We start from the raw sequence: 23836 nt of genomic DNA on the forward strand, positions 1-23836 counted from the left end.
GAAATTGTTCATCTTCCCGTCGGCTATTTCTTGGCATCTCCTGCATTCTGTGAATCGACACTCTGGCTGGGGATGTGTTCTTGCTTGTGGGTTTTGAGACTGGGGATCGCATCTCCATGGATCAAGTTGTTCGGCCGTTGCAGTCTCTTGGTATTGATACTGAAGACAGCGCGTCTAGATTAGAAGAAGACGGCATGTCTATTTTAGAAGGCATTTTGAACTACGAGTTCAGAAACAAATGCCTCCTGGAGTTCATGAGTATTACTGGTGTTGTGATTCCAAAAGCTTGCTTGTTCGACAAATGTCTGACAAGAGAAACTAGGGTTTTCAAAGTCCATAACAGAGCGAAAGAAGCCAAAGAAGCTCTTTCTTTTCCATGTCGAGCCCTTATGAGCGAGTCAAGGGAGGCAAGCTCGTCTTTAAGGGCGGACTTGGCCCAGACAAGACCATCGCCAAGAAGAAACAGAGCAAAAAGAACAAGACAAAAATGCCGACCGAAGAAGCCCAGAACGAAAACCCAGAAGTAGAAAAAAAAGAGAACAGTAACAATAATAGCATTAATACAGCTAAAGGTGGTAGCGTGGGTTATGCCATCGATGCAGCATCGCGCAAGAATTACGAAGAGCTTTTCCCTGTGGAGACCAGAAAATTTGGGTATGCTGCTGCCAATCCCAAGTCTGCAAAAGAAAACTTGGATGAGAGGATTAAGAAGAAGGCCGATCGCTATTGTAAATGATGTAATTTTACTGCCTTTGTTTATATTTAACTTGGATTCCGATGAAAATTTAGGGTTTTAAATGAGTTTATGTCATATTATGCCCCTTTCTTTTCGTTAGGGCAATTTGTAGACTTTAAAAATCCAACCTAGTCTCTTATTTACTCAGGTGTATTTAACATATATTCCTTCTCATGTCCTTCAGCGTTCTCTATAAGAGTTTGTTTTTGTATTATGTTTGGTTGCTTTTGTTCTCTCCCAACTAGAGCAAAGGCAATTTGCACATTCAATAAGGGTTAAAATTGACGCAACTGTAGCATTTATAATACCACTTGCACTAATTATGGACTGACATACACTAAATACAGCAGGGATTTCGACATATATTCAACACACGCTTTTTAGGTTTTTGTTTTGATCTTAGCTTGTCTCAGGTTAGCTGTAGCTATTGGAATAATATTTGCAGTATGTTATGAACGCGGATGTACTCAGTGCCATTTCTCTTTGGGTTTTTTAGGTCAGGGAAAAACCAATCGAGATAATTTGACCAGGGTTAAATTTGCAGATTATTTTTGGAGCGTGCCTTAGAGAACCAGGGTCATTTTGCCTTGCCTAGCCGATATATTTGCCAAAATAGATTAAATAATCTCTGTTAAGATGACTGAAAATCTGAATAAGCTTCAAAATGTTAAAGTGGACTAGGAGTTTTGAGCTACTTTAAAGCTGGGAAAAATTAGTTTAAGAAGTTATTTTGGTTTAATTTTCCAGTGAGCTTAATATAACGTTGAAGGCGCAGTCTTCGGTGAAATTTGTTTCGATATATCATTAATTGAAGCACTGTGACCCTTGAGGTGCCATTAGTATATATCGAGATATAATCCAAAGGTAACACTGTATAGAGAAAAGAGTATACAGATGGGAGCCTAGCATGAAATTGAAAGATTAAGCAAGCATGAAAATCCAAAACATTAGCTACCGTGGACTGACTGCATCCTGTGAGTTGACTACTTTGCCATTGGACCACAAGCTAATGTCTAAGAAGGTGCAGTTTACTGAAAGACCACTTTCTTAAAGTTAATTTAATTAGCCAAAATATCCAACTGTGGTTTCAGGCTGCAAATTTTAGAAATTCTGCTTACATGCTTTGGGGAAATTGACCAAAGAAAGATTATTTCAGAAAATTTCTCTTGAAACCTTTAGGCTATTTTACAGTATATTTTTCAGTACTTAACTTTCAAGTTCAAAGTAACCAGAGTATGTGAAGCAAGTCTCTTGGTTGAATGCTAGAAGGCCTTTGTTGGATGTTATCATATGCAATCGGCCTAATTCTCCAAGAAATATAGCTAATTTTAAAGAATTGCAGGAGTTGCTTGAAAAAGAAATGCATCTAGCAGTAAAAGTAATTGAACCTGGACCACTCGAGGTCTGTCAGCAAGTTAGGCTAGTAGCAGAGGCAGATGTTCTGTTAACTCCTCATGGGTCCCAAAATGCTGCAGTTTTGTTTTCATGTCCTGACTCTAATTTTAGAGGCTTCCCTCTTCCTGATTACATTGATTGGCTTGGAAATTTGTTGCATGCTGGAAAAGTGTATCACTATGAACTTTATGGGACATGGACAACTGAAAGGTTGGGAATGACTTTTCAAATGCGCCTATATGCAGTTATTTTGGGTTGGAAGAGATGCTTTTCTGTGAGGGGATGCATGAATTATGGAAAGAGAAGATTTTTGTGGATTTAGATCAATTAGAAGAGATATTACACACCTTTACATTCAACTGTCGTCTAGCAGTCCATGGATCAAGATGTCAGAGCATATGAAACACAATTAATTTTGCCTCTTAAACATTAATATTATGTTAAAGTTCTCATTCCTCATTATTTGTTTCAGTATATTTGTCCTAGATGATCTCGAGAATTTCATATAAACTTTGCACATTGTGCTTTGTGAACTTGAGGTGGCTTTTGAATTGGTGAGCCTTCCAGAATTTTGAGGGCATCTGAATATATGCTGCATTCATCTTACCCTTAGATATTAAAAATGGTTTTGTTCTGCTTTAAATCCTTCTCGCTTTTGCTCTCATGGTTTTATTTTTTTAGGATGTTCTTGTCGATGAACTCCAATAGGTTTGGAGGACAAGGTTATAGCTTTACTTCCATGGTCTAGCACATGACATTCAACACGTTTTCTGAGAAGAGAGAACATTATGAATTCGTTATTTACAACAAAGCGCTGTCTAGCCTTGTTTGTTAAGTGTTTGATTTGACTCAATGCTCAAGATCTATGCAAATTTGTTTTGGACAAATGGAGAAAAACGTTCAGTGCTTTAGGGCCCAATGAGGGTAAGAAGTTGGTAGATCTGGCAGTCATTAATTCGAGGGAGGTGATTGTATTTGTCATGACTTAAAGTGAGATATTTGTACATAAAAATGGTATATCATAATTTTTAGGATATGTATGAAGGTATCATATTTTTGGTTTATTAGTAAATCTTAATTCTTAGGGCGTGGAGAAAAGGATCATATTTTGTTGGTTTATTAGCAAATCCCTTCACATATTACTGGCTTATTAGCAAATCTAGGGTATCGAAGAAAATCTTCACTCCTAGGGTATCGATGAAAATTAACCTAATAATTTGGTAATCTCTAATGTGTGAAAAGCTTTAGTGATAAGAACATGACCAATATGCCAATTAGTTTTTATTCAGTGTATATCATTTTTTTGGTGTTTCCTGATTAACTTCCATTAATATATTAAATAAACTGGTTTGGTTGAGTGTTTTGATGTAAAGGCTTTCGCATGCATTGGCTTGCATGTTGCCCTAATGATGCCAAACTCCTAACAGATATGGAGATTAGATCGGATCGGCATTGCTAAGGTTAAATTAATGTATTCTTCCTCAAGCTTTTGCCTCGATTTTAATAGATTATGGTCCTGCCTCTATTCTCTGTTTCCAGTTCCCAAATCTATTTACTCAGCTATCCCATTCGTGTTTTAGGGCATCTGCATGTGTTGGTTGATGTAATAGCCTGTAGAGATATGAAAAGTGACAATTGTCCGAAAGGCGTTACTGCATTATCTCTAAATTGATGCAATATTTACCGCAATGTCATATTGATGCAATATATTGCATGGGTTGGGTCGGGTTACCTTCTGCCAAATATTTGACAATCATATTCATATTCGTTATTAATGAAGTTAGAAAATTTGTTCTGTTGTCTCTACTCACACGGCCCAAATCTATTTTTCCTTGTCTATACGAGGGATTTGCTTAACCAACATTTTGAAACATTTCCTCAAGTTATGTTTTTCATCCCTACCTGCCTTAATCTCACAGGTATGGTCACTATCAGTCCTTTCTCAATTACTTCCAAGTTTTCTTCTATCATCCTAATGTGCACAGCTCGTGGTTGTGAGGACAACTTGGTTTCTTTTAGCTTCACTAAAGTCCTGTTTTACCATTAGGAAGCCCACCTTTAAGCTCGATTCCACGGTTTACCTTTCACTTAAATGACAATAAAAGGTAATTATTATAACCATATTTCTATAATTCTACCATCAACAAACAAGTTTCTGAAACTGTTTCAGAGGTCCTTTCATCTATTCTAAAATCTACTGAGCACTTCCTGTGAGTAAACAAGCATGGAAGCCAGCTACTTAGGCATTTTTGTAATAAGTTATTTTCACAGACCAAACTGAATATGCTTTATTATGCTATTTAGATAAGTTATGGTGAGAAATTGTGGGTGTGTTTCTCGTTATTTTGGATATCACTGGAGTAGGTAAATAAAGTGGAGACCTCTTGGTCTCGGGTTAAACTCAACTTTGGAATACTATATGTTCACCTTCAATTAGTTATTCTCATGTATAGTTTTCAAATTTGTTGTATAGTTGTTACAATTTTCATGTGTTCTAGAGCTACCATAATCGATTACTAGCTTCCTTTCAAGCAACCTTGTTATGAACTTATGTTTTGCAAGAATAAGACTAGGAAACACATTGGACAGCTAGTAAAGGACACATCACATCTGCTAAACTCAAAGCTGCCAGTGAAACTAATCAGCATACAGAAGTCAGTGTAAGCGTCATATGTTAGTCAAAAACTAATTTCATTATCAAATGCAGAGAATGACTCTTTAATTCCACTGGTTTGACAGTATATTTTCACTAATTCTATTAATTCTGGCTTTAAATGAAAACTTGTAATAATCATTTTATATAAAACCCTTATCCAAGTGCTGCACTTTCTATGACATTGTCTTTTTATATTTTCTCTTTCTTCTGGCAAATACAATTGATAGTATGAAGTCTTATCAACATTTTTTTTATTTGCATTTAAAATTTTCCGAATCTATGCATAATAGTGTTGGTTTGAAATTCTACCCATTATCCATAATAGTGTTGGTTAGAAATTCTATCCATTTTTCATAATTTCTTTTTGATGTCATTTTCATTTCCCAGGGTTGCTTTCTCTCAGTTTCATTTTGTATTTATCATCTGATTTATATCTTGAAAAATAGCACTATATTGTTTTTGAACGGTACACAGAGACCTAAATATCAATCCTTATGTACTCGTTGATTATATCGATTTCTATTTGGACATTTTGGATTTTAACATAATTGTGCAAAATACATATATAATTTTCCTAGTGGTTTACTTCCCTCTTTCTCTGCCTTCCAAACATATCTATATTCCTTATAGATTATGTCTTGTTTGTTAAATCAGTTATAGAAATATATCACTTAAAGTTTATGATAAATGTAGTGCCCACTCTAGTTTCCACTTGGTATATGATATTAAGTTGTGATTTTGATTATGATGATTTTGTTGGAAAAGTTTATGTATGACGCTTCCTTTATCTATTAATTTTAATAATATCTATAATGTATGTTTTGTACATTTATACAAAAAGTGGGTTGCGATGTTCCCCAGATATAGTCCTTCAGTTATAACGGAATTCGTGTTATAGATACCTTGGGTAAATTTTAACCTTCCCACCAGAAGGTTGGCAAGAGTTTCAGGAAGGGTTCCTAAGATTTGTGTCGCCGTTTCTCCTTTATGTTCTAAGGGCTTCAGGACGAAGTCCATTGTTAAGAGGGGGTGTATGTAGTGCCCACTCTAGTTTCCTGACCCTAATACGACATTATCTTAGACACTCTATTCTTCGAGGACCTCATATTGAGGATCTGGACCCATGACACTATTATTAGCGATTGAGATATTCATGGTTGTGATGTTATGAATGCTTCCCATTGATATTATGGTAGCATGAATGGGTATGTATCTTATCTATCAGTATTCTGATGATTGCAATATTAAATAGTTATGTTGGTCTCTATTTGAAATTATGACGAGGGTAGTAAAGAATATGTATGCGCTCTACTAAAAGCATAATGAGGATAAATTTTATGGATAGGTATATTTCTACGAAGTTACGATGTTGATAGCTTAATGAATATGTATGTTTCCATTAATAATTATTGATGATAGCCATGAGGGATGTGTCCCCTATGTTACCTACTTCCTTTAGTTCAGACTCACAATGAACAATGATGTGAATGACCAAGAATTGTTAATGATGCTATTATGATAATTGACTAACATTGAGAAACCTTGTTACTGATGATTATTGAGTATGGCAGGAAACCATCAGAGGCACTCACATATGACATGTCGATGACACCTGGTTTGAGGAAAATTTATATTACTTTATCTTTGAAAGTCTAAGACAATCTTGGAATCTGCCATATATGTTTAACTATATTCTGATGATATATTAATGGTTGCAGGCACAGATTAGTTGCTTGACCGAATGACTCACATATGGGTGATGGGGTTGTACAAGTGGATGGAACTACATGGGAGGGGTGGGACAGAGTCCCTGATCTCACCCACTAGCACTCCCGCCGTGACTTGGGCTGGAAGGGTTGAAACACCTTCGCCTTGAAGATCACAATGCCATGAGGGCAGGTTCCAAAGTTGGGTCGCTCATGAGGACTTTACCGGGGGGCGCACATCAAGGCGGATTCCTTGATCCCCGACACCATTAGTCTCACTATAGCAGGCAACATAAGAGATGATAGTGGTCTATGACGTTTCACTATACTTTCCCCTCGTAATCACTGGATGCTTGAAGTGCAAGTGGTGTGGCACCATTGGAACTTCAGGGGAATTTCTTGAAGGGCACGACCAACTTGGCACCCTTGGCATCACAAATAAACTATTAGGTGTGGCACCCTTGGAACTTCTAGGGAAGTTCTTGAAGGGCACAACCAAACTGGCACCCCTGACATCACAAATAAACTATTAGGTGTGGCACCCTTGGAACTTCTAGGGAAGTTCTTAAAGGGCACAACCAAACTGGCACCCCTGACATCACAAATAAACTATTAGGTGTGGCACCCTTGGAACTTCTAGGGAAGTTCTTGAAGGGCACAACCAAACTTGGCACCCTTGGAATCTTTAAAAAAAAAAAATAATAATAAATAAATATAAGCAAGGAATGAAAACTAGGTAAATTTACATCAAGGGTAAATGATGATTAGAAACCAATGTAATTAAACCAAAAGTTCTATCCTTCCCATGATGGTAAGTAAATTTACATCAAGGGTAAATGATGATTAGAAACCAATGTAATTAAACCAAAAGTTCTATCCTTCCCATGATGATTAGAAACCAATGTAATTAAACCAAAAGTTCTATCCTTCCCATGATGGAAGAATTAAAATAGAGTACCTTAAAAGTTCTATCCTTCCCATGATGGTAAGTACTAGGAAGATTATGTGGTTTAATTAGGAAAAAGGGGAAAGACAAACATAATGGTAAGGATAAAGATTAATCCTAAACTAATTTAAACCTAATTAAGAAAAGGGAAAGGTGAATTAAAATGAGAATAATAAATTAAATTAGAGAAATGTAGAGAAGCTCCATGTGTCAACAACCAACATAAGAATATCCATCTAGGAGATAACCTGAGTTAAATTAGGGAGTATATTGGGGATAAAATCTTAACTCATTAATTGACTTCAAGTAATGAACACAAATTAAGGAATAAAAGGAGGCAATAAAGAGACAACTAGGAGAAGAAATAGGAATCTTGTTGAGGTGAGGAAAATATTAGTTTTAAATAAAAATTTAAGTAAATAATTTTGGGAGACCCTTGATGTGAGAATGACACATGGGTGGGTGAATAATCAAGCTATTAAATTATAAAAAATAATTAATTATGCATGACATGACAAGTGTCACCTATGAGGACTCCTATAAAAGAAGGGGCAAGCCATGGGAGAGGGGACTTTTTGGGAACCCTATTGTTGGATGGATGAGATGTTGTCAGAGCAGTGATTACGAAGCTATAGTGAGTTTGGTGAGGTAGAGGATTTAGAGAGGGGACTCTTGAGCCAAGGTGTGCTCTCCTCTACTAGCTAGTGCTTGTCTCCATTGTACAACCCCATTGCAGCTCGGGGGTCCGCGGGGAAGAAGAGTACCCAAGGAGTAGGCTGGGAGGTTAACCGGTGGGTCTTCGCATTCGGATCAAGTGCGTCATCATTCACTCACGGAGGTGACCAGCTACAAGGGAGTACCAGCAACAGCAGAGCAAGTGGAGTCTCGCCTCTAGTGAACGGTACATATGTATTTCATTACTATTGATCTTAGTTAAAAGTATGAAAACGTTATGATATGTTTCCTGAATGAATGGCAGGAATGTGTGAGTTAAATGAATTTGAAATTCAATGCGTTTCTTTTCTGGTTGTATTTGCTGTAAAAAAAAAAAAATATATATATATATATATATATATATAAATATAAAAAAAAAATATAAAAAAATACAGTCTGGATATGGTCCTTACAGGATTGGGCGGAGCCTCTCTAATACCACTTACTACCTGAAGTCCGCCCGAAATATCGTTTACCATGGAACTCAAATTATATGAAGCTGTATTTATAAACCTTTCAAGTCCGCCATTCTATCACAATATCACATGTGTCTCTGACCTGCGGTAAGTCCTTCCCTTTTAAATCTGCGATACGATATACGTGGTCTTCACTGTTGATCTGCGCACTGATCCGATGGTCCACATTATATCGTTGGATCATAGTTGCAACTCACTCAGGGTTAGCGCCAATATGGCCCGCTGATCTCCGCCGAAGTGATATCGCCGATTTGATCTAGACCGTTGATCGACCTGATCTGATGGCTCCTGTGCAACACCATTTGAACCTCCGCTTAGCTCTATTTCTGCCAATTCTTAGTGTTTTTCCATGCAATAGTGTTTTCCGATATTTGAAGACTTAGAGGTTTAGAGGGTTTAAGATCCATTTTGGATCACGCCTTCCCACTGAAAAGCTTTTGGACCACCAAAAGTTGGTTTTAGGCATTGATCAAGTGAGGATACTGCTCCCTCACTTATCTAACTTCTATCCATCACGCTTTACTTGGATTTGAACCTTTGAGTCCCACTCTCAGGTACTCAACATCCCCTTGATGCATAGTTCTTACCTTCCTATCCAGAATTTTGTCCTCCTGTAACTCATTGAGATACTCAGGCAAAAAATCCCCAATAGAAGGCAACTGACTTTGATCTTCAAGATCTTCAATCAATGAAGGTTCATACAATCTCAAGTTTTCTGCATTAACGACTGAATAGATCTACATATAAGCTGGCAAATCAAGGCGAAAATCATTTTCACCAATTTTATCAAGTATCTTGAAAGGTCCATACCTTATTGGTTTTAGCTTCTTACCTTCACCTTGCATTCTGTCTTTGTTGATGTACAGCCAAACTTGATCACCAACTCGGAAACTATGCTCAACTTGATGCTTGTCATGTCTTGCCTTGTACTTGGCTTGACTTCTTTCCAGTTGTTCCTATACTGACTGGTGAATTTCCTGGATTTGTTCAATGAATTTGGTTGCTTTGTCCACATCACTATGTCCATAAACTGCTATGTCTTTTCCAAAGACAAAATCCAAGGGAGACTTTGGTATAAAACCAAAACAATTCTCAAAAGGAGATCTCTAAGTAGAAGAGTGCTTGGCATGGTTGTAAGCATGTTGCACATAACACAAATGCTCATCCCAAAGCTTGGGATGCTTGCTACAATAGCCTCTAAGCAACTGGATCACTGTCCTGTTGACCACTTCTATTTGTGGATGAAATATTGTGCTCTTCTTCAACCTGGTGTCCATCAACTCCCATAGATTTGACCAAAACTTCCCAACAAATCGAGAATCTCGATTAGATACAATAGAAGTGGGTAACCCAAAATGAACCCATACATTCTGAAAGAACAACTTTGCTGTTTGTTCAGCTGTAACCTGCTTGTTACATGGTATCAAAATACACATTTTACTGAAAATATCCACAAAAACATACAAATAATCATGACCTTTCCTAGATTTTGGCAATTCCCCAACAAAATCCATGGAAACACTTTCCCAAGGACGAGAAGGAATTGGAAGTGGATTGTACAAGCATAATTTCTTATTATTGGGCTTGCTTGTAGCACACATAGTACACCCTTTGATATATCTAGAAACTGTCTCATCCATTCTTGGCCAATAACAGAATCTTTGCAATTGTGCAACTATTTTACTTACACCAAAATGACCTGATATGAGAGAAGTATGTGCTTCTTGAATTATGTTAACTCTTTCAGTTTGTGGAATGCATAACTTTCCCAAATGATATAAGAGTTGGTCCTTTACATAACAATCCAATTCTTCTACTTGCTTGCCATGAATTAAAGTTGCATATACATCTTTAAAATCTACATCTTGAGCATATTGTTCAATGTAACTTTCATGCATTACTGAGTTATGCTTAAGTATAGTAGATGCATTTATGAATGGTCTTGATAATATGTCTGCAACCTTATTGTGTATTCCTTTCTTATATCTGATGACAAGATGAAATTGTTGTAGAAAACCAATCCACCTATAATGTCTTGATTGTTGCAATTTAGTTTGTGAATGCAAATATTGAAGTGGTTGATGATCTGTATGTATGATTGTTTCTTTACCCATTAGGTAATGTTTCCACTTTTTCACACTTTGTACTAATGCATACAATTCTTTATCATATGTGGGATAATTAACTACTGTAGAAGTAAATGTCTCAAAATGATAGCATATGGGTTTTCCATGTTGCATCAACACTGCTCCCATGGCATAGTCATTGCCATCTATCTCAATCTCAAATGGATGTTGAAGATCTCGCAGTGCTAGTACTGGTGTTGTACTGATTTTCTATTTTAAGGTGTCAAAGGCTTTCTACTGTTTGCCTCCCCATTGAAACACCTTTTTCAATCCTGTTAAAGCATGTAATGGAGCTGCAATCAATGAAGAGCTAGAAATAAACTTTCTCTAGTATTGTGCTGCCCCTAGGAAACTCCTAACCTCTGTAGCAGATTTGGGTTTAGGTCAGTTCACAATGACTTCAAACTTAGAGGGATCTATCTTCAATTCACCACCCCCTACAATATAACCCAAATAAGTTAAATATGTTCTGCCAAATTCACATTTTGACAGTTTTACATAGAGATTTTCTCTTTTTAAAACATCTAAAGTCTGCTTTACATGCTTTAAATGGTCTTCCCATGTCTTACTAAAAACAAGAATGTCATCTAAATAAACAATTACAAAGTCATCAATAAATGGTCTGAGTACATCATTCATAACTCTCATAAATGTAGCAGGAGCATTAGTTAAGCCAAAAGTCATAAACAACCATTCATAAAGTCCTTGCTTTGTCTTGAAACCAGTCTTCCATGCATCGTGTTCTGCAACTCTGACCTGAGGATAACCACTTCGCAAGTCTAACTTAGAAAAGTAAACTGCTTCTTTCAATTGATCTAATAAATCATTAATACGAGAAAGAGGATAATGATTCTTGATCATTATTTTATTTAGTGCTCTATAATCAATGCACATTCTCCACGAACCATTTTTCTTTCTCACCAGCACAATTGGAGATCCACATGGTGATGTGCTTGGTCATATAAACCCTTTATTGAGCAACTCATGTACCTGCTTCTTTATCTCTGCATTCTCTAAAGCTGATAACCTGTACATTCCAATGTTAGGTAATGGAGCATTTTGCTGCAAATAAATATCATGTACTATTTCTCGCTTGGGTGGTAGACCTTTTGGTTCTTGAAATAGAACATCATACTCTAAAACAAATTTAACTAAATCAGCTTTCTGTTTAGAATCACAGCCTTCAAATGCATTGGATTTTTCAGGATCCTTTGCCTTTACAACCATTAGTAAAAATTGCTTACTTGAATTCACAATTCTTTTCATCTATCCTAAATTTATGAGAGAATAGTTACCTTTGAGTTTATGAGCTCTTACAATATATTCTATTCCATCTTTAGTGAGTTGATACTTATTTTCAGCTCTATAGAAAATAGCTTTCCTATCATACAAGTATGGACTTCCCAAAACAATACCACATATATCCAATGGAACTATATCTAACTCAACCTCATCTACAAATGTTGATCCAATAGCAAACCTAAGTTTACATTGTCTCGTTACTTGTAGCTTTGTTTTATCACACACCCAACCTAATGGATATGGCTTCTCATGAGGTTTTGTTTGTAATCCCAACTTCTTTACAATTATTTCGGAAATCAAATTTACTTGTGATCCATTATCAAACAAAGTATCAATATTATTGTGCTTGGAAATTACTCTAATATGAAAAAGCTCATTTCTTTCCCTCTCATTATTTTCATTATCAACAGATTGTGCAAAATTACTTGTGGATGATTCAGAATCTTTACATTTAATACCTGTGGCTATAACTGTTGTTTCATCGCCTAATTTTGATCCCAAGTCCTACTGAATAGCTGCAACATTCTTTTTCTTCTTTCCACCGAAATTCTTAGGTTTCAGTTCTGGATGCAAAAAATAGCAGTGTGCCTCATCGTGTCCTTCTTTCTTCCAATGAGTGCATGAAGGTTTATCCTTCTTTATAGTGTTTGCTTTCCTATCCTTCCATTTCAGTTTCTTATTTTCCTTACTCTTGCTTACAGAATATTTAGATGATCCCCCAACCTCTGGGTTTAGATTCTTACCTCTAGCTTCTAGATGTGTTGCCTGAACTGATACATCATCTAAGCTAGTGGGATTAAACATGAGAATAGTATGCTTTAAATAGCTATGAAGGCCACCTATATACTTCAATAAAGTCTCAGGTGAATCTAATGATATACCTAGAGGTAAAGTTCTCTTTCTGAATTCCTGAGTATAACTCTGTACACTTTGACCCTTCAACTGACGAAGAGTTTGCCAACTCATCATTACCTGTTGCATGTAAGATAAAGGATAGAATTTCTTTTTGATAGTAGAAACAAATTCATTCTAGGTAGAAATTATTTTACCATGTTTTTGCAAATCAGCTTGTGTCTTGCCTTCCCACCATACTAGTGTAGTTCCTCCAAGTCGAAGGCTAGCCAGCTGAATCTTCTTCCTTTCTGAATCAACATTCTTTACCATGCAATATACATCAATTTGTCTTATCCAGTTATCTAGCTTTTCTGCATTGAGTTCTCCATCATAAATTGGCAAATCAAACTTCACATTTAATTTGATTAAGGAAGTTTTCTTATTTTTCTTAGAAGAGCTAGAAGATGATGAGGATGATGAAGGTGATGATGGAAGAGATGGTGGAGGAGGCATTTCCCCTATCTCTTTGCCTTATGGAGGGGCAACTAGAAAAGGTTCCTTTGCTCCTTTGTCTGGTTTAGGTGTTGAAGTGCTTTCACCTTGACCCTTCTTAAATTCCAGATACATCTCTTCCACCATGGTTTGGAGTGCCTTAAAACTTTCTATAAATTCATATTCTGATCCCAATGGAGTTTCTTCTACCATTCTCCTCTGAGAATAGACTCTTCCAATCTCTGGATTAGTCTCAACAAGTTCTCCTTCTCCTAGTCTGAGTTTTAATCTAGTTAGCATTCAAAATCCAGCACAAGCTTGTCTAACCTTAACAAAACCAAAACCAAATACTCTGATACCACGTGATCTAATAATGAGATCTTACATCAATATTAAGGTATTATAGAATCATGTGCAGGAATTCCTATATTATTTAGTGAAATGAATCAAAAATATTGTGAATAATACAGACATTTAACAATTGGAAAACATAACAATTCAACACATCAACACAGTAAATAATTAAGGTGTTCACCAGACTTCCTGGCTACGTCTCCTGGTCCAAGCTTTCAGTGTCGACCTCTATATTATGTCTTCAAGAGCAGATGATTACAAGTGTGAGCTTGAATAGAGTCTCAACACAATAGTGACAAAACACAAGGATTCCCTCGAAATCCTCAAGTCTACAAGAGTACACAGCTGCTCCCTCTTGCTCTCTGTCTTCTACTTTCTCTTCTGCTCTCTTCTACCTCTTTTGTCTGCCATAGAGTGGTTTTTAAGCCTCTCGGCCCTGTCTGTTCACCTCCCTTTTTGGTGTGGACATGTTTTGTTAAAAATTCTTAAGGCACAAGAATAGTTTCTTTTAGAAACGGAAGGATCGACGGGCGCAGCGAAACCAACCATTCGGTCTTCCTCCGCACCATTCCTCGATATAACACATATTTGGTCTTTATATGATACTAACGAAAATACATTGAAAACCAATGAAAATCCCAACAAAAACATTAAATCTGGACTTCAAATGGTATAAAGTCTACCCTATAACCCTCTCAAGTCCACCTTTTATTGTTGTCGCAAGCTCACCATTGATCTGCCTTCAATCTGATGGTTCGTATCCAACACGAAACATCAAGTAGTCCACTCGATCTCCACCATTGATCCATGATCTCCCAATCTAATGGCTGACATCCATTCCGGGTGGCCTACATGCACAGAGATTACCTGCCCGAAAAAGCGATTTTCTCTCTCCTGCGGTGTGCTACGTGTCAACCAGTGTATGGGATCGAGCAGAGCCTCTCCAATACGACTTACTGCCTAAAGTCCACCCGAAATACCATTTACCACGGAACTCAAATGATATGAATCCATATTTATAAACCCTTCAGGTTCGCCATTCTATCGCAATATCGCATGTGTCTCTGGCCTGCGGTAAGTCCTTCCCTTTTAAATCTGCGATGCGATATACATGGTCTCCGTCGTTCATTTGTGCACCGATCCGACAGTCCACATTATATCGCTGGATTGCAGTTGCAACTCACTCAGGGTTAGCGTCGATATGCCCCGCTGACCTCCACCAATGCAATATCACCGATTTGATCTAGAGCGTTGATCGACCCAATCTAACGGCTCCTGTGCAGCGCCATTTGAACCTTCGCTTAGCTCTGTTTTTACCAATTCTTAGTGTTTTTCCATGTGATAGTGTTTTCCAATATTTGAAGACTTAGAGATTTATAGGGTTTAAGATCCATTTTGGATCACTCTTTGACTTGAAAGTTGCATCATTGTCAGTAATAATTTTCCTAGGGCATCCAAGTCTTGCAAGGATATTGTTCTCCAAGAATTTTATAATGACTACATCAGAGGCTTGTCTAGTCGGTATGGCTTCTATCCATTTTGTAAAGTAATCAGTGGCTGTAAGAATCCAATTACATTGGGCAGAAGAGACAGGGTGAATTTCTCCTATAAATTTAAGGCCCCATTGTTGGAAATGAGTTTCAGCAGATATAGGCCTTAAGGGTAAATACAATAGTTTCTTTTTTCCTTCGAATATTTGGCATTTGTGGCATGAAGTAACTTTCTTTTGGACATCAGAAAATAAGGTGGGCCAATAAAAACCTACCCTCATAATCTTATTGGCAGTAGTCTTCCAGTACAGGTGTCCACCGTAGTCTCCTTCATGAAACTCTTGCATGAATTTATCTACTTCATTTTTCAACAAACAGTTCAGTAAAACTCCACCAACATCTTTCCAATACAAATTTTCATCCAAAATACAAAACTTGACAACTTTAAGTTTAATAAATCTAGCTTTTGTTTTAGTTAAACTAGGCAGAGCTTGTAAATTATGTAAAACATAAATAATGTCTGCATACCAGGGAGAGGTAGAAAAAGCTTTTGCTACCTGTGGAGTCGCCAACTCATCTAGTTCATTGAATATTGCTAGAAAATTTATATCTAAAGCATGTAAGTTAGATTTTGCCATTAATTTTGCTAACCCTTGACCTTTGATGAGTTTAGTGGGTCAGATTTCAATATCATATTCTAATATAACAACAATCCACTTACCCCTTTTCCCATCGGGATCGTTTTGGGTTAGTATATCTTTTACTACTGCATTTGGAACAAAAGCAATAATATGTGAATGAAGAATATACACTCTAAAATCTTTTATGGCTTTTACCAGGGAAAAATCTTGTTTTTCCATGATGTCATATTTCAATGTTGCATCTCTCAAAGCTTTGCTAAAGAAAGCAATAGGTTGTTCATGGCCTTCATTATTTTTCTGCAAGAGAACTGCAGCAATTGTGTGCTTAGAAGCAAATGAAAAAATTAGGAAATCCTTTGTAAAATCTAGACTAATTAACATAGGAGCTTGAGTTAAAGCCTGTTTTACCTTATTAAATGATTGTCTAGCTTCCATGTTCCATTTCACCTCAGTGTCTTTCCTTAACATGTTGGTTATATTCTTTAAAAGTTCTGCTAAATTAGGAATGAATCTCCTCAGAAAATTTATCTGTCCAATAAAAGATTGAACTTCCTTTACATTTCTAGGGGGATTAATTTTGAGTATAGCTTCGATTCTGCTAGGATCTATTTTGATTCCTTCCTTTGAAATTATGTGTCCTAGCAGTTTTCCTTCTTGCAAACCAAACACTGTTTTCTTGGGGTTGAGGGAGATACCAAATCTCCTACATTTTTCAAAGACTCTTCTGAGGTGATTTAGGTGTTCCTCATCTGTTTTCAAAAAAACAGTGATGTCATCCAGGTATATGACTATGAAATGACCCATTTCATCAGCAAAGGTAAAATCCATTGCTCTCTGAAAAGTAGCTCCAACATTCATTAGACCAAAAGGAATTTTCACATACATGAAAGTGCCCTAGGGTGTAGTAAACATTGTCTTCTCTTGATCATCTAGGTGTACTAAGACTTGGTTATAACCAGAAAATCCATCTAACAAAGAAATTATGCAAGATCCAACCACCTTTTGCAAAATGTGGTCCATCTTAGGCAAAGGGTAATTGTCTTTTAAAGAGGCTTTATTCAGATTCCAGAAATCAATACAGAGCCTGATCTCACCAGTCTTTTTTCGAGTGGGAACCAAATTGGATACCCATTTGGAATATCTCAAGGGCACTATGATCTTTGCATCATACATTATTTTTACTTCCTTTTCGATAAGAGGCATAAGCTTTGGGTTGATTCTCCTTAATTTATGTTTAAAAGGTTTATGATCTTATTTTAAGGGAATCTTATGTTGTATAATGCTTGTGTCATAGGATTTTAAATCCTCATAACTCCAGGCGAAAACATCAACAAATTCTTTGAACAATTCAATGTATTTTAGCTTCTCAGCTGGGGGTAAGGATTTGGACAGTTTGATCATTTTGGGCTCTTGTTCAGTCCCAATATTGTGTTCCTCAATACCAGCTCCAGTGGGTTCAATTTTGGGCTTCTTAGCTACATCATTGAAATCAAACAAATCTTCTAATGGAACTAGCCCTCTAGGTAAGACATTATCTTTGAGCTGTAACATTTATGTTTCTTGTTTCTCTTCATCTATTTCATTCAATTCTAATTTATTCACACTACTATGTACAATATCTTCTACATCAAGTTCTATATCTATATTAGCATCTTCAAATTCCTCTTTGGACTGCAAAAAATTCTCAATCTGGGCATCATTTCCAAAAACCTGCCAGTATCTAATGTTATCAGGTATAGTAGGTCTATTTTTCACTTCAACAATATATTGGAAAGTAGGATGAAATGGTAATTTACAAGTACTTGCTGAAGTAGCAAGACCATCAGGCAGAATGTTTTGATCTCTTGAAACCACAAACAAACTATATTCAGTGAAAGAATCCAGAAAATCCAACACAACATTCCTATATGCTCTCATCCTTGGATGTTTTGTAGAATATTCTCCTTTGATTTGTTTTATTACCAACTCAGAATCTCCATGAATGGAAATACGTTTAGCACCCAACTTCTTTAAAATTTGTAACCCTAAGATTAAGGCTTCGTACTCTGCTACATTATTAGAACACTGGAAATTCAATTTATAGGAATGACCCTCTGAATGATGAGTGTAAGAATTGGAAACCCATATACCAGCACCTGCCCCTTCTTTACTAATAGATCCATCAAAACTCAAATTCCATAAAACTTTGTCTGATTTATCATGTTCACTGATTAATGTTTGGCATTCCTTAGTGTGGAAAAACGTAGTGTTTTGATTAGGAACTTGTTCTTGTGCATTTCCATCATTATACAAAATAAATGAGTCAAGATCTGAATGGACAAAGTATAAGGGATAATTATTAGGTCTCTCCTGAGTTGTGACCATGAATTTCATGAGTTTCTCCTTATAAAGTCTCCTATTCTGACCAAATACCAAGATGGTAGCATAGGTCATATCCATCTGTAAGGTTCCCTGGAGTTTGGCTCCCCATGAACGGGAAAGCAGCATGCCATATTTGGGAGGTATATCAGCAACAACTATGTCCATTAGCACACTTTTGGTTGGTATTTGGACTAAGTTGACACATAAATCCTTTATAAGTCCAAGGCACTTTACTTGACTAGAATCAAATGAATACAAATCTTTATACCTTCTGGTTATATCTAATCCCAATTTCTCCATGATTACCTTAGGCATAAGATTGTGGGAGGCCCCTGAGTCAAGCATAGCATTTTGTAAGATTTTATCATGAATAGTCAAAATAACATAAAAGGGAGGTACATCTCCCTCTTAAATTTTACCATCGACTTCAGGGCCAAATAGTATTTCAGGTTGATCATCTAATACATTGACTGTATCAGTGTTCTCTCCTATGCTCAAAGATTTCATTACCTATGATCTATAGGCAGTTTTATTCATTAATTTTGTCAAAGGAATGGGTATTTTGAGTTTCACCAATTCATTTTCTATATTAAATGATGTCTGAGCTTTATTTAAATTGGCAACCTCTTGTTTATCAACCAAATCCTTTTGGGATATGTCTCTTTGTTGGCTGGTAGAGGGGTCATTAGTTTGAATTGATTTGGATGCAGTATCAGGTTTTTTCTAGATTGGAACATCAGGATTCTTTCTAGCAAGAATCTCAACGTTCTTCTTGGCAGGTGTTTCAACTAACTTTTTGGTTGGAGTATCAGGAGTTTTCCTACTCCTCAGATTGTATTTCTTATGGACTTCCATAATGGCATTCTCAAAACCTTTCTTATAATCTTCTGATTCTTCAGGTTCTATTTCATCCTGGGATAACAGGAAAAGGTCTTGTTCTTCCTGAGTAAGAAAAATAGAGTCATTATCATTTACTCCCATTAAATTTATTTGAGTGTCCTCTATATCATCAGCTACCTTAGCCTCCTCATATGTATAATTTTCTTGGAAAGGAGGTCTTACCTGCTAGTCTGGACCTTTTGGGTCCCTTTGTTTGATCTGGGGTTGATTTCTTCTAAAGTTTGGATTCCTTATTTTCCCAATTTGATTTTCTCTCGGAGGAGCCCTATCAGTTATACTGATTATATCCATCATTTTCTCCACTGTTCTCAGTAGGCTATCTATTTTATAATCAATGGAAGAAGAAGATAAAGGTTCCTATTTTATTGTTACTCTTTTTTGGGATTTTAATTTAGATTTTTTGGCTAATAAATTAGCCTCAAATTTGAGGGAATTTTCTTGAATTTCCTCTAAGGTTGCGAGATCTCATTCTCTCAGTTGATAAGCCATATCAACATTGAATCATTCTGGGAAATGTATTAGGACCAAGCTCGAGGGACGTTTAACAGCAACTGGGATTGCATTGTAAACCTTATTAAACATGTCATAGTACTCTTCTACAGTTTCATTAGGTCCTCTCTTAAGGTTTTTGTATTCATTAAGGATTTGTAGAGGACTCTTTTTGGTTTCCCACCTATTTAGGAAAGATTGGTGAAATACAACAAGGTCAACTATACTACCTACTGCTAAGTTTTTGAACCATTTTCTCACCTCTCCACCTAATATCTCAGCAAACAGCCTCAGTTTTACATCATTCTCATCTACTTCATGAAGATAAAAAAATTAATTCATTTTATCTATGTGTTGTTGTGCATTAACAACACTAGTGCTATCAAATTGGGGAATACTGATCAGATAGTCTTTGGTCATATCATGCAACTGGGCAGGTAAAACCAAGAGTCTTATAGGAGGTGTAGATGTAGGATTTGTTGGAATAGGTTGGGTTACTATTTGTGATACTACTAGATGAGTAGTAGAAATTACAAAAGAGGTAGGGTCGATTGATGTTAGATGAACTGATTGGGAAGAGGAAGCTAATGTTGCAATAGTAAGAGCAGAAATTTCAACAAATTGTTGAATGTAAGCTTGATGTACAACCTGATCAAGTGCTGACACAAGATCCTGCAATTTGTCGAAGTTCTGGAGGGCTTGCTGATCCAAATCAGGTTCAACAGATGGTCTTATTGGTTTGTAAGGCTGAAGAATGGATTCATCAACCATTGTCTGATCAACAAAAGTTTCAGACTTGGTCCTAAAAAGATTGTGTTCAAAAGGTAAGTCGAACTGAATATCTTGTATGGTGTCGAGGTTTTTAGGAAGGGAATTTACCCTAGAAAGGGGGCTATTGCTTCCTTGGCTTTCAGCTAAACTTATTTTTCTTAGTATCCTTTCAGGATTTTCTAAAATTTTAGGTGGTTCTGGATCAGGATTGGCTCGGGTATGAATTCTTTTTGGAGCCAGATCTTTAAAAATGAAAAAAAACCTCTAATCCTTTATTTCCAATATTTTAATCATTAGACTTCTTGAAATAATGATGTATAAACTAGGAAATTAACCTTATGAAAATGAAATGAAGGATTATTTTTTAGTTCCCCAATATTGTTGCCAAAATGTTATCACTCTATAGTTTTCTGAGGTTGCAGAAGAAAATCGCAAAGGTAACCACAAACCTACTTTGTAAGCTGGGATCTAGCCCTGCCAGCTTCAAAGAGGGCTCTCCTTGTAAGATTTAACTTTGTTGTATTGAATATTAGGCTAGTTATGAAGATTAAGGTTTGATTTGTATTTGAATGGTTGGTTGATAACTAGATTTGTTGATCAGTGGTTGTCATTGATGTCAACCCAAGCAACACCAGGGTCTAACCCAATATTGCATGGGAATTTTGACTTAACAACTTACTCTATTCTGAGTCAAGTATATTCTAGATGGAGTCTACTCGTTGATATATGGCACACCAAGTAATTCTTCACGATTTGAGAGATATTCATGTTTGAAGTTAGTGACCACAATTAGTGGGCTAAAACCTATTGGGGTTGTGGCATGACACTCATAATTGGTTGTGGTCATTGAATAGTCATAATTACTAAAAAACCAATTTCTCCTAAAATCCATCCAACGTTCACTTGTTGAGGACCCTCTCAACTCAAGGCATTCATATAAATAATGACCCTCATATCCTCCTCTACTAGGGATTTTGTGGCTTCAAATAGGTCATCGTGGAATTGTCACTATAACGTTTTTTCTTTAAAGCTTCAGAAGCCGAAATTAAAACCCATTTGAGTTGAACACTTGATGAACCTCTTGACCAAATTTAATATCTTGGTTCGCTATATTTTAGGAGATATGATCTGAGGAAGTTAGGATTTTTGTAGGCTCCCAAATTCCATGTCAAACACGTGACGTTGGGAAAATCATAATAACTTTCTCTCTAAGCATTGGATTCAAATTTCATAAATAGTCACAGAAATAGGATGGACTGTAATTTATTGAGTAGCATTTTTAGGTCTGAAGTTCGCAACAGTGATACATGAAAATTCGTATAATTTCGCTCTACAGAACTAGTCTATAATTAGGTCATCGTGGGAAATTGGGCATAACTCTTTCTTGAAGAATAAAATCTTGATCATACCTATGGGATTGGAAAGAGGACTCAGAGGACTACCACACGACGAAATTGCAGACCCTGGAGATCCGAAATTACACAAATAAAATAGATTCAATATTGAGCTCCTAGAAGGCCCAGAAAAAGCATGCATTCAAGGATCACTGCAGTAAGGACCACACATCAACAGGCAAGGGTAAGTCTCTTATAGCAAGGTATGTATGATTAGTGTTTACATTTAAAATATGAGTATCATATCTGACATGTGTTTTTGCAGGACAATGTAAGTATATATAGGGTCTCGGTTATATCTTTATGTCTCTATATGTCACAGTTAGTTTTGATACCACATTTCGAATGTCCTATTCTTGATACTACACATTTGATTCTACACCAAGTCTACTAAATCTATATGATGTTGTAAGTTCATGCTACTTATCTTTTCATAGTTGATAGAATGGTTTGCGTTGTTGTACTTAGAACTTGGTTCATCACGAGTCCATGGTTTTTCATTAGTTTCTATTGTATATATCTTTAGGTCAGTTTTGGATATATTCTTGCATAGAGTCCAAGTCTATATCAAGAGTGGGAGTCTTTGTCTATTGCTGCAAAAAGTCAACAACAAAAGTGACAAGAGAGCTTCAGGCACGCATTGTAAATTTAATTTGTATTTATTCATTACTATGCACTTACATGTGTTTTGCAGGCAAAGGTAAGTTGAACGGTATTTTGTTTTGTTTTGGGATTGGTTTCGTCAGGAAAAATTTGCATGTAGGTAGAAGAATATTCATGTACAACTCTAAGCAAGAATTCAAGAGTAGAAGTATCAAATCAGACGAAGCATTGCAGTGAGACATTCTTTGAAGACATGACAACCATATGTATATTGTGAAGAAGTTTCAAGGCCAAGACTCATCATTGTAAAGTTGTAAAAGAGTCACTTGTAAAGTGTCATCATTGGAAGAGTCATTATTGTAAAAGAGTCAATCTGCGTAGAGTAAAAAAAGAATTATTGGGAGGTATAGGAGTCTTTGTTGGGATGATGTCATGGTTGGGTTGCAGGTCATAGTGTGATAGGGTGTTCGCTCAAAATCATTGTAAATGATATTGTATCGTGTACCATTGTCCTTGATATGAGAATCCACACTCTTGTCTCATTTCAGTCATTATAGGGTGGTAGGAATGTGCTAGGCTAGTGCATGAAGTCGCCTACAAGTTGGAGCCCGTGAACACTTCAGGGTGGTAGGGCGATGCTAGGGAAAGTTGTGGCTCACTAGGGTGTTGGGGCATCCATTTAGTTAATTACCGAAGAAACCAAGGCATTGGGGCGTCCTTCCACTAGGAGCTAGAAAAGAATGCTTTTCTAGAATTCTAGGAAGTTGTTGCTTTCATTTCAGTTGGGGCTGAAGATTAAAGAATTTATTAGAAAATTGTTCGATGGTTTTTGACCTGGAGGGGGTTTTCAACCTATTATTATTGTGTCTACTGTGTTCTTTTATTGACTTTTATTACTGCATAAACATTAATAATAATTGAAGATGAACTAATGCTCTGAAAAGATTTAAAAGTGATAATTTATAAGGAATACTGATTCACCCCCCCTCTCAGTATTTCCAACAATTGGTATCAAAGCTTGGTTCCTTCAATAATAGTCTAACAACTGGAAGGAGATCATGGAGTATCCTAAGAATAGAGTTTCTTTTTTCAATGGAAATAACTATTCACTTTGGAGTGGAAGAATGCAGGTTCATTTGCCAGCGCAAGAATACGAAGTATGGGAAATCGTTGAAAAAGACTTCACACCGACCCAAGATGAACATGGTAAGAAAAATACGGTATATGATGCAAAGGATAAAGATCTTATTATCAGTGGGCTTATCAAATCTGTTTATCTTAAGGTATTGAGTTACAAAACTAATAAAGAAGTATGGGGCAAGCTTGAAAATATATATGCAAGTGACTCAAAGGTGAAAGAAGCAAAGCTTCAAATTTTCAGCGCAAAATTTGAGTAACTCAAAATGAGGGAAGATGAAGATATTGTTGCATACTTTCAGCATGTTGATGA

The 23836-nt window shown here is 36.4% G+C and overlaps 1 protein-coding gene across 1 annotated transcript; it reads left to right on the forward strand.

Annotated features, from left to right (window-relative positions):
- Positions 1-209: 209 nt before the first annotated feature.
- On the forward strand, positions 210-1043 carry LOC149166259 (uncharacterized). The gene has a single exon (XM_089431316.1). The coding sequence runs from the start codon at positions 377-379 to the stop codon at positions 734-736; it is 360 nt and encodes a 119-aa protein (XP_089287442.1). The 5' UTR covers positions 210-376; the 3' UTR covers positions 737-1043.
- Positions 1044-23836: the final 22793 nt, after the last annotated feature.

The sequence above is a fragment of the Pinus tabuliformis genome, chromosome 5_1 (genome assembly GCF_031772625.1).
Source record: "Pinus tabuliformis cultivar Carrire ecotype Pingquan chromosome 5_1, CPIR1, whole genome shotgun sequence".
NCBI lineage: Eukaryota > Viridiplantae > Streptophyta > Pinopsida > Pinales > Pinaceae > Pinus > Pinus tabuliformis.

Excerpts from the sequence above, each read along its gene's own strand:
- LOC149166259 (XM_089431316.1), top strand. The coding sequence starts at position 377 with ATGTCGAGCCCTTATGAGCGAGTCAAGGGAGGCAAGCTCGTCTTTAAG.